The sequence below is a fragment of the Eublepharis macularius genome, chromosome 2, assembly GCF_028583425.1.
Source record: "Eublepharis macularius isolate TG4126 chromosome 2, MPM_Emac_v1.0, whole genome shotgun sequence".
In the NCBI taxonomy this organism is placed as follows: domain Eukaryota; kingdom Metazoa; phylum Chordata; class Lepidosauria; order Squamata; family Eublepharidae; genus Eublepharis; species Eublepharis macularius.
In genome coordinates this window covers 125,251,677-125,267,640 of record NC_072791.1, presented here as the reverse complement: position 1 = coordinate 125,267,640, position 15,964 = coordinate 125,251,677, and the positions used below count along the sequence as shown (strand labels likewise).

Genomic DNA, 15,964 nt, shown 5'->3' with positions numbered 1-15,964 from the left:
AGGGAGACCAACCATCAGGCCCAGAAATAGGCCAAGTATGGCAGGGGAGGCAGGGATTGGAGGGTGGTGATGGTGAGGCCAGACAGCCTCTTTAAAGGTCTCCTATAAGAGGCTGAGGAGGAAAGAAGATACCGTATTGGGCCTGAGAAGAGCTGTCATCCTGGAATAGAGAAGAAATCAAAGGAAGCAATCCCATTCTGTTCATTTGCTCAGGCCTTGGGAGACCCATTGGCAGGACCCAGCAGGATGGCTGAAGGCTGGCTGATGGAGCTGGAAAGGGGAGATCCTCACACCAGCCTAGAATCTTGTAGAAAGCCTTGGGGTTGTGTTAAGATTTTCTGCTCCCTGTGTTTTATTTTTAGGTGAAGAAGAAGTAGGTCTGAAAGACTGAAGTGTCTGATTTAATATTCTTCTGATCTTCAAAATAATAATGCATCAATATAATTGTCCCCATTATAATTATCAGATGTGTTGGTGTTCTGAGATAATAGTGGCAATTCTTAAAGCTGCATTAGATCCACTTTGTGGTTGAAAGGTGAGATTTTGAAGGGATTGTTTTGGCTCACCACTAATGGTTCCATCAGATGTAGGCTTCACACACATCTGAACTTTTTGATACGGTGTTTTAAAAGTGTGGCCAAACCTACAGAGCATCCATTGCCTATTTATCTAGGAGTTAAAAAAACAACAACCCTAAATTCAACAGGGCTGACTTCTGAGTAAACTCTCAAAGGATATACTAATACATTTCTCTCTGCTGAAAATGACAGCTGTAGAAAATGGATAAAGAGTGCAGCTCAGTCTCTCAGATGTTCCTTTCTGCAATTATCTAAGTTGGGGCAGTTCCTGCTTTATCTATGGAGGACAAACGGAATCTGCAGCTTACCTATCCTCAAAGGTGCCTGTTGCAACAGCTGGAACTAAGTTTCAATGAAGGGAAATCTCATTTTCTTCCCCTCTTGGTCTGTCTGGTTTGCCTGACTTACTTTCCTTCCTTCATCCTGGCTCTGTCCCTTCCTCCTCTTGTCATCCAGCAGACTTATTTTCCTTCCCATTGCCTTGACTAAACTGTCTGCTTATCTCATCCTCTGGCTGTATTCTTCCTTTCCTCTCCTTGTCTTCTGCTACCTCTTGCTTCCCCCACCCCCACTTTACCATAGTCTTTCTGTGACACCAGTATTCAGGTGTTCATAAAAATCCAAGATGCTATCCAATTTTGTTAACAGCAGACTTAACATTAGATAGCTTGAAAAAAAATGTTGCATATGTACAAATATCATTTTTAGGAGAGTTCCAGCCAGGGCTGGACCAGCTCCTTAAGCTTCACTCTGCTGTTCCTGAGGCATTGGGAAAAACCTCTGCTGGGGGAAAGGAGTGTGATGTATACTCTCTGTTACCTGAGTAATATTTGGTGTTTTATTGTACTATTTGCATAGTGAGACTTTTATTGTAATCCACTTTAGGTCCTCCCTTGCAGGAGAAAGTTGGACTTAAAGGCATTTTTAAAACATTAAAATAAAATTGACTGTTGGAGGGGCAGTTAGCTCCAAAGTCTCTTAAAAAAATCTGCAAATGTGAAATTCCCCTAGCTTGGCAGAAGTCTATATTTTGGCCCTGAGGATTTTTTAAAAAATCCATTTAGGAGCCATGTTTGGTTATGAGAGAACTCACAAGTGGGGTACCCATGAGGACTTACGGGGAGGGGGAAAATCATTCTTCATCTTTTGCCAGTTTTTACATCTCTACTGTGTAGCCTACGTTAGATGATCAGTGGTGGCATGGAACTGAACGTATATTCCTGTTCAGAAGCCGCTTGTAAAAACTCTACTTGCCAGTTTAATGGAGGAGCTGAAAGCCACCACTCCCTGCTGTGAGTTTTAATAATCCAGCCACCCACTTGCTGGCTCCCCTTACTACCCCAACCCACCTAATCTCTGTGGTGTTCCCTCCCATCCTCAATGCAGCTGATTGGCCTCCTCCTGCCATCTAACCAATAGTCCTCTTCTGCACTTACCCTGTCGCGCATCTAGGCAGGCTTTTCCCCCTCCCCTTTGCATGGCATCTTGTTGTGGAGTAACCCAAGAAAGATACCCACTTAGGTTTATTTTTCAGGTTTGATTTCCCACTTTTCCACTTGAAGCCAGCTAGTGACCTTGGGTCAGTCACAGCTTTTCCGAGCTCTCTCCGCCCCACTCACTTCACAGGATGATTGTTGTGGGGATAATAACACACCTTTTAAACTGCTGAGTGGTTGTCCTGAAGAGTTATACATACAGGACTTTTTTTTCAGCAGGAACTTGGTAGAACTGAGTTCTGGCACCTCTTGAAAATGGTCACATGGCCCCTGATCTCCAGACAGAGGGGAGTTTAGATTGGCAATTTAAACTCTCCTCTGTCTGGAGATCAGGGGGTAGGGCCACCGGCCATGTGACCATTTTTGCCAAGGATTTAAACTTTAAAAAACTCCACCCTTGTTCCAGCTGACCCAAAGTGACATCATTGTGCAGTCCGGAGTTCCACCACCTCTTTTTTCAGAAAAAAAGCCCGAGTTTTTAAAAAACTGACTTTTTCACACCTGGAGTAATTTGCAGAAGCATATGTCATAGCCGAATCCTAAACACATTCAGGCACGTTCAACGAAATTTAGACCCTAGCAACTGTGACGTGACTGAGCCTTTAATTTGGGAATAAGATCAATTAAGCCTCTGAGGGCTTCACAGGCGACAGGTTGGGGAGTTGGAAGAGTCTCCCACGCACACGGCTTATGAGCGCGCAGTTACGTACACGACTTTAGAAATCCATCCCATGAAATAGGAACCCGTTCGACTAGCAGGCACAGGCCTGTCAATACAAATGAACTTTTGGGGTGAGAACCGAATCGTGTCTGGTTGGTTCATAGATTTTGTACTTCAAGAGGAAGGCTCAAGGAGAAGGGGCGGCGGAAGAGGCCGAGCTTTCTCTTCTCTAGAAGACGAGTTCCTGCGTACAACGGAAGCGTGTCCTATTAGGGCCGCCATACTATCGATGTGGCCTGCGGTCGGAGTGCTTCCACGTCAGCTGGAGCGCACGAAGAAGAACAGGAAGGGGGGCGAAACCCGCTAGGGCGCGCTTAGGGGGCGGCTGTGCGGCCTTCCCGGCTGTTTCACGACGAGGCCGTTCCGCAGAGGTAGGAGCGCTAGAAAGTTTATAATGGGAGCAATGCTGGGCAAGGAGGGGACGGCGGTGTTCGTTGTCAGGGTTTTGCTTGCGGGGGAGACGGTGGGTCCCGGGTGGCGGTGAAGGGGCTCTCGCTGGGTGTCCTCTCAAACACAGTTTATCGTGACGGAGCTCGGAGTCCAGCTCTCGTAACGAGAAACAAAACAAGGACGGATTTGGGGGCACATCAAAGGCGAACCCATTTTATTCTCGCTTGAATCTTTCGTGGCGTAGAGGCCACTTCTTCAGATGCCATGAATGGCTCTTGGGTCCTTCTGTAGGAGATTGAGGCTGAAGAAGAACAAGCAGACTCGAGGGGGCCCGAAATGCAGGATGAAATGTAATCAAGAAAACTACAGAAACCGTTGGCTCGTTTTATTGAGCTAGCTAACACTTGTAGTGGGGGGGGGGGGGAGTCCGGGCTTTCCCAAGGTAGTTAATAACTGTAGAGAATTAGATATCCGAAATCCCCGATAAATGGCGTGGGAGTGTGGGGGGTGGGGAGAGAACACGGGTAGAATAGTGTGCAACTCTTAATGAATTCAAATTCAGCACTTTGATGCTGTAACCTCGCTTGGAAATTGTGTTGCAAAAGAATTGTGACTTTTAGGTCACCAGCAGAACCTTTTTCTTAAGGACTGTCTTGTCTAGAGCAGAAAAGTTTTGACGCATGATCACACTGAAAGATGAATAAGTGGGTGGGCCCAAGATATTGATGTTGGGTCCTACAGTAGTATTGCTTAAGTGTATACAGATAAAAGTTTGCTTTGTTGCAGAGTCTTGTATTGGAGTCTCTTTTAGGTGGCCCACTATTGACAGTTTTAAATTAGAGGGCTATTTATAAGCAAGGAAAGGTTTGCCACTTGTGGTAAGTGTAAGAGAATTTTTAACATGGACTAATTAATTTCTAATAGTCCTCAAGAACTTTGTTGTTGGTGGAATGTGAATGGGTGTGTATTTGTCATTCATAATATGCTTGTTCAGGTCTACTCTAGTTTAGGGAGGCTGGATACATAGCTATTAATTTGACTGGGATGTAAAAGAAAGTGTAAAGTTTTCATGACGTAGTGGTGTGCCGACTCGAACTGGAAAGACCAAAGCTGAAAGCTCAATTTGGCCATTGATGGCACTTGGACTAATTTCTTCTCTCTCTCAGCCTAACCTACTTCACAGTGTTGCTGTGAGAAATAACTGGAATAGTAGAGAACCATATACTCCATCCTCAGCTCTTCAGAGGAAGAGTAGCAGGGGGATATGCATTTGTATATGTACATATATAAATATATATCTTTCTGTAAGTGCTCAAGGGTGCTTATGTAAAAGAAAATTAAAGGTACCATTCATACAGTGAATTTTAAATCTTAAATTGTGAGAACTTTGAACAACATACCTGAAAGATAATGGTGATGCCAAGCAGGCCTTATTCCAGAGATGGAATACTGCCATCCAAAAGGCTCAACTTCAGTCATCACTTGCCTGCTTTCTGAAGGCAGGGTGTCTAGAGCAAAGTTTCCAGCGATGATCTAAGTGAATGGATCATATATTGTAAATATGTTGAACTGCAGCAAATACATCTAAGTGAAAAATGCTTCAGACCTTTATTTCTAATCTGGGTACCCATATTGGGAAAAGGGGATAGGATGGAAGTCTGAGAAAACTGCTCCAGAAATTGCCACGCAAGCCCAATTTCCTATCCTTGTATACACTGGGTTCCAATAATAACAGTATTTGAAAAATGGCTTTGATATCAGTGACTACATATATTGTTTTACTGGTGCCAGTATTCACAATCTAACTGGACAGAAGCTTAAGCTCACATTGATCTGTAGCCTAGTGTGGTTGATAGGGAGCAGCATGAACTGTGAAGTTTCCCCAGCTGACTGCCAGTTATGTTATAACTCCTAGAAAGACAGTGTTTACACATTTCCCATGGTCTTTAGTGTGCACAATGCAGTACCTAAGAATGTGGGAAAGTTCCGAATAGGTATGCTCCAGTATTATGTTCTCCATATCAGTCTTTCAATAGGAGCCCTGTAGTTAATGTATAAAAGCTGGTAGAGAAGGCCAACAGTAGTAGAGACTCGTCTTACTATTACTACATTTTGATGTCCTACTGGGCCATATGAGAAAGGAAAATGAGAACAACCTAAAGGATATCTGACTTGTGTTTGTGGACAGAAATTGATTACTGTTGTATGAATGCACTGGTGGGTTGATTATTTGGATGAACCAGTGTAATACACTCTGAAGCAGTGTCATTGATTTTATTTTTTTTTCGGGTACAAAGAAGAGCTCACTTGACTGTTGCTTTTCTGTTTTGGTCTCTCTTGAGGTAAAATTTCTCTATATAATAATGTATTCTTACATTATTACCAGTTTGGTGTAGTGGTTAAGAGCATGGGACTCTAATCTGGAGAGCAGGGTTTGATTCCCCACTCCTCCACGAAGCCAGCTGGGTGACCTTGGGCGAGTCACAGTTCTCTGGAGCTCTCTCAGCCCCACCCACCTCACAGGGTGATTGTTGTGGGGTAATAATAACACTTTGTAAACCACTCTGAGTGGGCATTAAGTTGTCCTGAAGGGCGGTATATAAATCGAATGTTGTTGTTGTTGTTGTTATTCTTCTACCACATCTTCAAAATCCATCCTTATTATGAAAGCATTTCCTTGTAGTTATGCTCTAGTACATATATAGAAGTCAAGCATTTAAAGTTACACATATACTGTCTCATTTGACTCCCATTGAGATTCTTGTGACTTAAAATGATTAACTGTGGCTGTCCCATGTATTTCAGAAAAAAATATAGCCAAGTATGTTAGCTTGGGATCTATCTGTATGTTTTTAATACATGTATTCTGTTGTATAGTAGTAGAACCATTGAACAACCTCTAAAACCACTAAATAACAATACTGTACAAGTGTATGTTCTTTACTCTAACATTAGTAATAATAAATAATGGCTTCTTTAATTCCATTGCCCTAACAACATTCTTCTACCAGCACAAGAGACTATTCTTTTAGTGGAAAGTTCTGCTGTTAGTGAAAATGAGCTGTAGGATTCAATCAAATGTATTTATGACAATTAAGATAGCAGCTTTTGTACGCATTAGCAGTTCATTTGAATGTGGTAGTACAATTCCCTTGGTGTTTGGTTGATGTATGTGTACTTGTTGCAACATTTCTATACAGTTTCCTAAGTTTTTGTAAAACCTTCAGACAATCCTACAGAAAAACACTTAAATTTTTTGTTGACAGCTTTCGAAGTTACTCTTAGTTTTCAGATAGACATGTGATTATAAATTGTCTCTGTTAACCAATTGTATTCTAGAGTTTTTGGAAAAGTTCTTACATTTTGGAAACTCTTGAGAGGAAACAATGACAGCTGCAGAAAATGTATGTTATACATTAATCAATGTTCCAATAGACTCGGAACCACCATCTGAAATTAGCTTAAAAAATGACTTGGGTAAGTAAAATTCTCGGGTTTTTTTTCTATTTATGTATTTATTTCTAGTATTTATGAACTGTATGTTCTGTAGACATGGCGTCCAGAATGATATATGATAAGATGATAAAGCAACATGAAATATAAATGTATAAAATAATGAAAATGTTAAAATAATCCTAACATATTGAAGATTATATAGTGGCAGCTAAAAAGGTGAAGTTTTGCATACAGTTAATCAAAAGAAAGCACCTTTCAAAATAGAGAAGTCATCACTGAATGCAAGAAGAACCAAGAGAGATCCAGGTAGATGTCCAAAGGAAGTGCATTACACAAAGTGTAACCTAATCTACTTCCTTGCCAGCATCATCTGGGCAAAAGATAGGACATGGAATAGAATCTCTTCTTCTGATATAAGGGAATGGGCAGGAGAATATTAGAGCAGACATTCCCTGAAGTTGTAAAGTTCTAAACCATTTTCTGCTTTTAAAGGTGAAAAAAATCACTTTAAATTTTGTCTGGAAGCAAATAGACAGTAAATGCTGTTAAGCCAAGATAGGTATTACATTACCACCATGATCTGTTCTTATTTAAAGATAGACCACCATCTTCAGCACCGGTGATGCTATTTTAGCTGCCTTAGAGCTCAGTTCAATAATGTAAGCATGGATTACTATGGGAAATATTGAAAATAGGGTGTCAAAAAAGCTGTGGGAACAGAGCAAAGCAAAGAGTATCAAATTCCTTGTTGGTATAAGCTTGATATATATTGTACAGGTATTTTGTATGTGACATTCTGCTTTGTGGATGCCCTTTTTAGATAATATTTCAGCATATGATAGATCAAGCAATCTTGTCTGGATGTTTAGTGGTTAAAGCTGACAAATCTCCCATCACTGCTCAGCGATAGGTGTTTTATCTTATCTTTATACTTATATTGTGTAGCAGTAGATAAATTGTTCAACATTGAGAATTATATTGGCAATATTCTGTGTAGCAGAGGGCTGCTACTGATTTCTGTCCTTCACTTGTATATAACTAACAAAGTCTGTATATTGTTTTCACAGTGTAGGTATAGAATGTCAATTCAGGGGTGGTTATATTTTCATTCCAGTGTTCTTATTCTGCCACTCTTACTCCCAAATGCAAAGAATTTGAATTAGCTCATGAAAAAATCTTGGTAATATCTTTGACTATGTAATCAAGCTATTTGATATTACTTCATTCTGATCCTGCAGTGTTCTTAACATCTTGTTTGTAAAACTTCCTATGCAATCATGAGAGCTAAAACTTTTTAAAAATTATATGAACTTCTATTGATTCCAAAAATCTGCTGGCTGCACAGAAGTTCTTCAGGAGCTCAATGCCAAACTGTATGTTGTCTGTGCAGTTCTTTCTGTGTTCCAAGTGTTTGATGAATAGAGAACTGAAGGATTTGACGTAAACAGGCTTCTGTTACTCCGAATAAAAGAGTTAAAATACAGGATGATAATTTGACATCATACAGTGCCATGATGAGAGTTTTTTTCCCTTGTATAAAGACTTCCAATATATGCCAGTAAACAGATTTTTTTTAAAATTAGGCTGTGGACAGCTGATAATTTGCAGTTTACTTTCAGGTGGTCTTTGAGATAACAGAAAATAGAGAAATGCAAGTCTTTTACAGAGCAGAGAGTTGAATAGACCTGGCCTCCATGCATGGTCGTCTTAATTTTAAAAGGAAAAGGACCAAAGTGATCCTGGACTTACCACTGTTTCTGTTGGTGGCTTTTCCCCTCTGTCAATGGCAGAGGCAGCAGAGCTCACCTCCTCGGTTGGAAAATGGCATGTAGGCTGGTTGGCTCCTGGACTCCCATGGGGCTTGGTTGTCTCAGTGGCTGTTTCCTTCCCTGCCATGTGGTAGAGGGTGTATTTTTTTTAATCGGCAATTGTTTATAATTATATCAGTATAACAATATTTGTACCAGGTTGTTTGAATTCCAAGCTTCCTTTTTTTAAAAAAAAAAGTAAGTCTGTAGCTAGTTGTTGTAGATTTTCCGGGCTGTATGGCCAAGACCATGGCCATACAGCCCGGAAAATCTACAACAACTAACATTCTCCGGCCGTGAGAGCCTTTGACAATATAAGTCTGTCGCTATTTCCATTACAGAGATATGCCTTTTCCTTTATATCTCCGCAATGTAAGGAGCTAGAGATTGACTTTTTTCCAATTAAAGCTGGAAATTCAGAGGTCCTACTTGTACATATTGCCGTACTGTAATATTTATTTTTGAAATGCACATCCCTACCAGCAACACTTTCACTTTCATTCTCCAACGTATGCAGAAAAACCTCAGCTTTAGTTCAGAAACTTTTCAAGCAACTTTTCACATAGGAATGATAATGTAAATGAATGTGATGGTATGCAAAAAAAGTGAGCAAGTTGGAACAGTGGCCTGCAATGCAGCAAAGTTTTGATATATTAGTACAAACTTTCATTTTATCTTAAGCTGCTACTTTTCTCTAACAGAAAAAGGAGATGTGAAGTCCAAGACTGAGGCCTTGAAGAAAGTAATTATAATGATCTTAAATGGTGAAAAGCTGCCAGGACTTCTGATGACTATTATTCGGTTTGTGCTGCCACTTCAAGACCACACCATCAAAAAACTGCTTTTAGTGTTTTGGGAGATAGTTCCCAAAACTACTCCTGATGGAAGACTGTTGCAAGAAATGATCCTGGTTTGTGATGCTTACAGAAAGGTTAGTTTCTTACTTACGTATTCACTATCAACAAAGCCCATTGTGTGTGGGGGGGGGAATACAGTGGGCTCTAGAAAGGGGAGGGTGGGCAGGCGGGCATTCCCTCCTCCTTCATCACTGATCCCAGACAGATAAAGGTGGCGGGGGTGGGTATGGCCACCTCCTCTGGACCTGATGCCAGCAGAGTGAAGGGGGGTGGGCATTGCCACCTGCTTTGCACCTGATCCCAGCCGGGTGAAGGCAGGGGATGGGCATTGCCACCTGTTCTTCTCCTGATCCAAACTGGGTGAAAGCGGGGGGAGGGCATTGCCACCTGTTCCGCTCCTGATCCCGGCCTTGGCTTCCTGCCATAGCACATTCTCTGGAGGTCTGGCTGTCTCATCTGGGCTTCCCTCCACAGTAGCGCCCTCTGGTGGCGCACCAGAATAGGAAATGAGTTGTCTTGAGTATGCTTAGCTTTTTATATAGTAGGATGCCATGTAATATGTGACAAACAGCAATAATACCTGAAATTTCTTGATACAAAAAACTGTATACTTGAATGGGCCAGTATTTATATGTGTGACTGGGAGTTGTTAGATGGAAAACTAGCTGTCAAAAACTGTCAGTATTTTCAGTTAACAGAATCGTCTAGTGTGCTATATTACCTGCTTCTTAGAATACATTCTGGACATTCTGATGCTAAAGGTTGTCATGGTCATGTTATTACTGCTATTCTGAACTGATATGATCAGAATATTAAGGAAGAGCTAACCTCTGGAACAGGAACTTAGATCATTTTTCCCAAACTGAGAAAGAAAGAAATACTATGAGAACTCAGAATTCACTGAATAGGTACAACATTTTGCCACTAGCAAAACTTATTCCAAAACATGGGCCACGTGGGCTAAGCTAAGCAATATGGCTTATGTATGCTTTGGGTCCCTGGTGGAAATTCCACAACTGGCCTTATTTGTTTGAATTTTAACCTGGCTTTCCTCCAGGGAGCACAAGGTGGCATACATGGTCCCTCTCCTATCACCTTTTAACTAGGGGTGTGCAGCAAAACAAAATTTGGGTTTCCAGGTTTGGGAAACCTAAAATGGGGAAAAAATTAGTAAATAAGGGATTTCTGAAGCGGCAGGCCACTTCGGGAATCTCTTACTTAACTTGCTTCTGTGTGCTCCGTAAAGATTTGGAGCACACCGACAATCTTCCCTGCCCAGCTGCTTATTTCAGCGCCATAGAAAGGGGCATTTTAACCCCTGAATCGGCTGCTTGGTGGGGAGTTCACCACCAGACAGCTGAGTCAAGCTGCCAGAGTTAAAAGCATCACAGAAAGGGGCATTTTAACCCCGCAAACTCCCTGCCAAGCATCTGATTCGGGGGTGTAAATGCCCCTTGACCTGAAGCTTTCTGAAGCGATGCAAATCACTTCGGGAATCTTTGATTCAAGGTTTCTGAAATGGACCCAGCACGCTGGGTCCATTTGCGAATCAGGTCCAATTTGGGTATTTTTCCCAAATTGGAAACCCGAATCGCACACCCCTACTTTTAACTTCACAACAATCATGAGGTACCTCAGACTGAAAGATAGTGTCTCAAGGTTACCCAGTGAGCTTCATAACAGACTGAGGTTTTAAACCCAGATTTGACACTTATACTACATTTACCCTGATTAGAATGTGATATAAGTTGAGGTAGTTCCATATTTTGTTTCATAATCCAATCAAAACATCAGCTGTATCCAGACTGGCGATCAAAGTCAAAAAGGAGAAAGAGGCAACCAGTTATAGCTTTAGCAATTGGTCAGACTTTTGTAAAAATTCTTTCCTTGTGCTTTTGAGGACTGTGATAACTAGATAAGATTGAAATCCAGCATACTGTAGTTGGATAGTGTGTTGGATTAGACTCTGCCATAGATTAGACTCCGCCATAGAATTTTACTGGCTGACTCTTGGCCGGTGCACTCTCTCAACTTAACCTACTTTCACAGGGTTGTTGTGAGGATAAAATGGAAGGAGGTGAGAATGATGTTGTAAATTACTTTGGGTCCCCATTGGGGAGAAAGAAGATGGATTAATAGATTAGTAATGGTTTGTGTGTGAGGTAAACGGTCATCTCAGTCTTTATTAATTTTTTTAAAAAATTAAGCCTTTATGTTAGCCAAAGCATTTTAGTATTGTAAGAGAAATGTTGTGTAAAATATAAAGACTCTAATTCTCATACATAAATCCAGAATTCTTTTCTTGGATCCAAAATTCTGTTGCATGAGGGGAAGGCATTAAGAGGGGGAGGGTCCGGTTTTTCCCCCAGCTACCGTGTCTGCATCCTCCTCTTGAAAGGCCATTCTTGGGATCCAAGTCATGTCATGTCTTTGTTGTAATGATGAGTGTTAATTTTGGATTGTGTTATCTCTTCAGATTAGCTTTAGGAAAACTGAAATGTGGTAACACTTGTTTTATGGGAAATTTTAAAATGTTGGTTTCATTGGCGCAGGATCTTCAACATCCAAATGAATTCATTCGAGGCTCTACTCTGCGGTTTCTCTGCAAGCTCAAAGAAGCAGAACTACTGGAGCCCTTGATGCCTGCTATTCGTGCATGTCTGGAACATCGTCATAGTTACGTGCGCAGAAATGCAGTCCTTGCAATCTATACCATTTACAGGTAAATTCTATGAATTTACTGAAGTCTCAGCATATGGATTGTATATTACATTGGCAAATTCCCAAGTGATAACTTAAAGATGGTTTAGAAAAAAATCATTTTAGTGTTTACATTTCTTGTTCAGGCCTGTTTACAAAGGTAACAGATGGCTCTCTTACAAGTTAATTTAATGATTTCAGAACTTGATTTTATAATAAGCATTTAATCATTATCAGCACTGATTTCTAAGTATTTTGATTTTTTAATAAAAATTATTTATATATTGAGTTCTGGAAAAATATTGATCAAATATCAAATTTCAGTTTGAATAGTAAAAATATTAAAATCTTATTTCAGTTTGTAAACTTAAAATCCTTAAACAATGTATAATATTATCTGTAAATGATTTCTGTATGATTGTGGTTTGGTTGATACTTCTGGCAGAGAATCCAGTATATGAACAATTTCCTCTCTTTCTTTTGCCTATGCTAAGCTGAGCTACTACTTGAGAGTGAGCTCAGTTTAGTTTTGTGTGTGTGATGGAATCAGGTTTGAAAAAAAGTGTAATTCATCTGATCCCGATGATGTCTATTACAGTCATACTGCTGCTAATCATTCACGAGTACACAGAGATATGCCGAACTGAAAGATGAACTTCTTTTTTTAGAATAAAAAATAAATAATTGCCACATCATGAAAGCTTCTTTATTTTATGTAGGATGGTTGTGAACTAGTATTTTAATACTTCCAATTAACAAAGAAAATATATTTCAGCTATGTGTAGCCTGGGCCTGCCAAACTGTAAAATAGTACCAAGTTATTGTGACTGTTTGTATGTTAAGATATGCTTATTTAAGTTTATTTTTCCCAAGGAATGTAGGTTTATCTAGGATAAATAAGATTTAATGCAAGCATTTTGTCACGTGTTACATAGTGGTTAAGTGACTGGGCTACAAATAAGCACTCTGCTAGTTCGACTCCCACTACTGCCATGAACTCTGCATGTGGCCTTGGGTAAGCTACTCTCAGCTGCAACTCCCCAGCTGCATTTCGGGGATAATAACACCACTGACTTTGTTCACCACTCTGAGTGGGGCACTAATGTGTCCAGAATGGTGGTATGCAGGCACACTGTTATTATTAGATTGTTAAACTGAAACTATATTCCAGAAGATCCCTTAATGTGCAGCTTTTTCCTAACAGCAGGTCATTTTACTGTATTAGAAAGTGTTTTTGCAGCTGCTGCAGCCTCAAACAGTGCATTGGGATACTTTGAGACAAACCTTGGAAACCTTGCTTTTTTTTTTTTAATAAAATTTTTATTGGAATTAGAATCATATAATTACATATTACAATCAATTCCCATTTCCCAATTTCTAACCCCCACCCTTTCCCCCCTTTTCTTTTGACTTCCAACAGTTTTCCAACCCTTTGTCCCTTTTCTCTTACTCATTTTTAATTCATCTATCTAACAAACCTGTATTTTTCCCTTTAATCTAAGCAATAATTCTTTAACTATTTTTAATACTCTATACCTTATCTTATCTTTAAGTCCCTTCTTCCACATTAGACAAACAATTTGTCCCTTTTTAACATAATTTCATAGTTTCCTAGTTTCAGATATTTCTATAAGCCTTATACCATATAACCCATACATTTATATAAGTCAACCAATTTGACTTACATTCCGTATATTACTTTATATAACTATCATCAAAAGTTATCAATCAATTTAATCCATATATTTCTTCAGGTAGACTTATTCAGTTTAACATGTTACACGTTTATACCAGAAACCATATTAGTTAGTCGGTCCTTATAGTTAATTATTTTCTATCCATATTCTATATGTTTTTCTATATATAACAATCTAACAAAATAGCTGCTTAGACATTTTCATTTCTCTCTCTACCCTCCGGTAAAGTCACCCCCCTCTACATTTCGTCATATTTCAGTAATTCTCGAACTGCCACAGTTCTCTTCCCACCTCCCATTTCTTCAGCACATATTGCTTCAGCTTCCCCCAATCTGTGTTGAACTGTCCTGGGTCCAGATTTCTCAATTTTCTTGTCATTTTGTCCATTTTGGCCATATACAGCAATTTGTAAGTCCAATCCTCCATAGTTGGCACTTCTTGTACTTTCCATTTTTGCGCATACAAAAGTCTGGCCGCTGCTGTCATGTAAAATAACAGTGTTCTATGTTGGGCTGGAATGCTCTCCATTCCCAAGTTCAGTAGCAGGAGTTCTGGGTTCTTATTAATTTGAAATTGTAGAATCTCACTTATTACTTTTATTATTTCTCCCCAGTACTGCCTGGCTACCTCACACGTCCACCACATATGATATAGAGAGCCCTCATGTTTTTTACATTTCCAGCATCTATTAGAAGTGTTCAAATTCCCTAGCGCAATCTTCTTTGGTGTCATGTACCAACGATAGATCATTTTGTAAATGTTCTCTTTAATATTAGTACACGTTGTAATCTTCATTGTGTTTTTCCACAAGTATTCCCATGCCTCCATTGTTATCTCTTTATTAAAATTTATGGCCCACTTCACCATTTGTACTTTGACTATTTCATCTTCAGTATACCATTTCAACAGTACTTGGTATACCTTGGAAATTTCCTTCTTATCCTCTTTCAAAAGTGTCTGCTCTAGTTCCGAATTCTCTGTTCTTATGCCTCCCTTTGCACAATCCGAATTGTAGAGATCTCTGATCTGCCTGTACTGGAACCAATCGTAATTGGGAGATAACTCGTCCTGCGTCTTTATTTTAAGTTTAGAAGATTCTATTCGGGTTATCTCCTTATATGTTAAACACTGTTGCTCATTATAGACAGCTCTCGGATCTGTTACTTCATACGGAACTACCCACATGGGGGTTCCTTCTTGTAGGAAATCTCTATACTTCTTCCAGGTTGCATATAGGCTTTTCCGTATATAATGGTGTAGGAACATAGAGTTCACTTTTACTTTGTCATACCATAGGTATGCATGCCATCCAAATATTTTTTTGTATCCCTCTAGGGCCAATAATTTCTTATTCTTCAACGTCATCCAATCTTTCAGCCACACTAGGCAAATTGCGTCATAATAAAGTCTTAAATTGGGTAGTTGCATTCCGCCTCTTTGCTTTGCATCTTGTAAAACTTTCATTTTCACTCGAGGCTTCTTGCCCGCCCAAACAAAATCTGATATTTTCCTCTGCCATTTTTCAAACTGCTTAGAGTCTCGGATAATTGGTATTGTCTGTAACAAAAACATTACTCTTGGTAACACATTCATTTTAACTGCTGCAATCCTTCCCAGCCATGACAAATTCAATCTATTCCATTTGATCAAATCTTGCTCAATCTGAGTCCATAATTTTTCATAATTGTTTTTGAATAGATCTATATTCTTTGCAGTCAGTTCAATTCCCAGATATTTCACCTTAGTTGTTTCTTCACAATCCGTTATTTCCATTAACAGTTGTTGTTTTTGCTTAGTCATGTTTTTACATAATATCTTTGACTTCTTTTTGTTGATATAAAACCCTGCCAGATCTCCAAACTCTTTAATCTTCTCTATCACTTTTGGCATATTCTCCATTGGATCTTCCACAATTAACATTATGTCGTCCGCAAATGCTCTAATTTTATAAGAAAAGTCCTTTATTTTTATTCCGCGGATTTCTTCATCTTGTCGTATTTGTATCATCAAAATCTCCAGTACCAAAATGAATAGCAACGGAGACAACGGGCAACCTTGTCTTGTTCCTTTACTTATAGTCAGTTTCTTGGTGGTCTCGTCATTGACCACAATTGCTGCATTCTGGTCTCTATAAATTTCTTTAACTGCTCTTATGAATTTTTCTCCCATTTGTAGCTTTTCCATAGTGGCAAACATAAAGTCCCAGTTCAAGTTGTCAAACGCTTTCTCTGCATCAACAAAGAAGAAACCAACCTCTTTGT

At 39.6% G+C, this 15,964-nt stretch overlaps 1 protein-coding gene across 1 annotated transcript in view; it reads left to right on the top strand.

Annotated features, from left to right (window-relative positions):
• Window positions 1-2,998: 2,998 nt before the first annotated feature.
• Window positions 2,999-15,964, top strand: part of COPB1 (COPI coat complex subunit beta 1) — a 36,940-nt gene continuing 23,974 nt past the window's right edge. Inside the window, exons 1-4 of the mRNA XM_054970808.1 lie at window positions 2,999-3,166; window positions 6,525-6,662; window positions 9,151-9,380; window positions 11,859-12,028. Coding sequence (XP_054826783.1) covers window positions 6,572-6,662; window positions 9,151-9,380; window positions 11,859-12,028 — 491 coding nt within the window. The 5' untranslated portion in view covers window positions 2,999-3,166; window positions 6,525-6,571. The remainder of the gene's footprint in view (window positions 3,167-6,524; window positions 6,663-9,150; window positions 9,381-11,858; window positions 12,029-15,964) is intronic.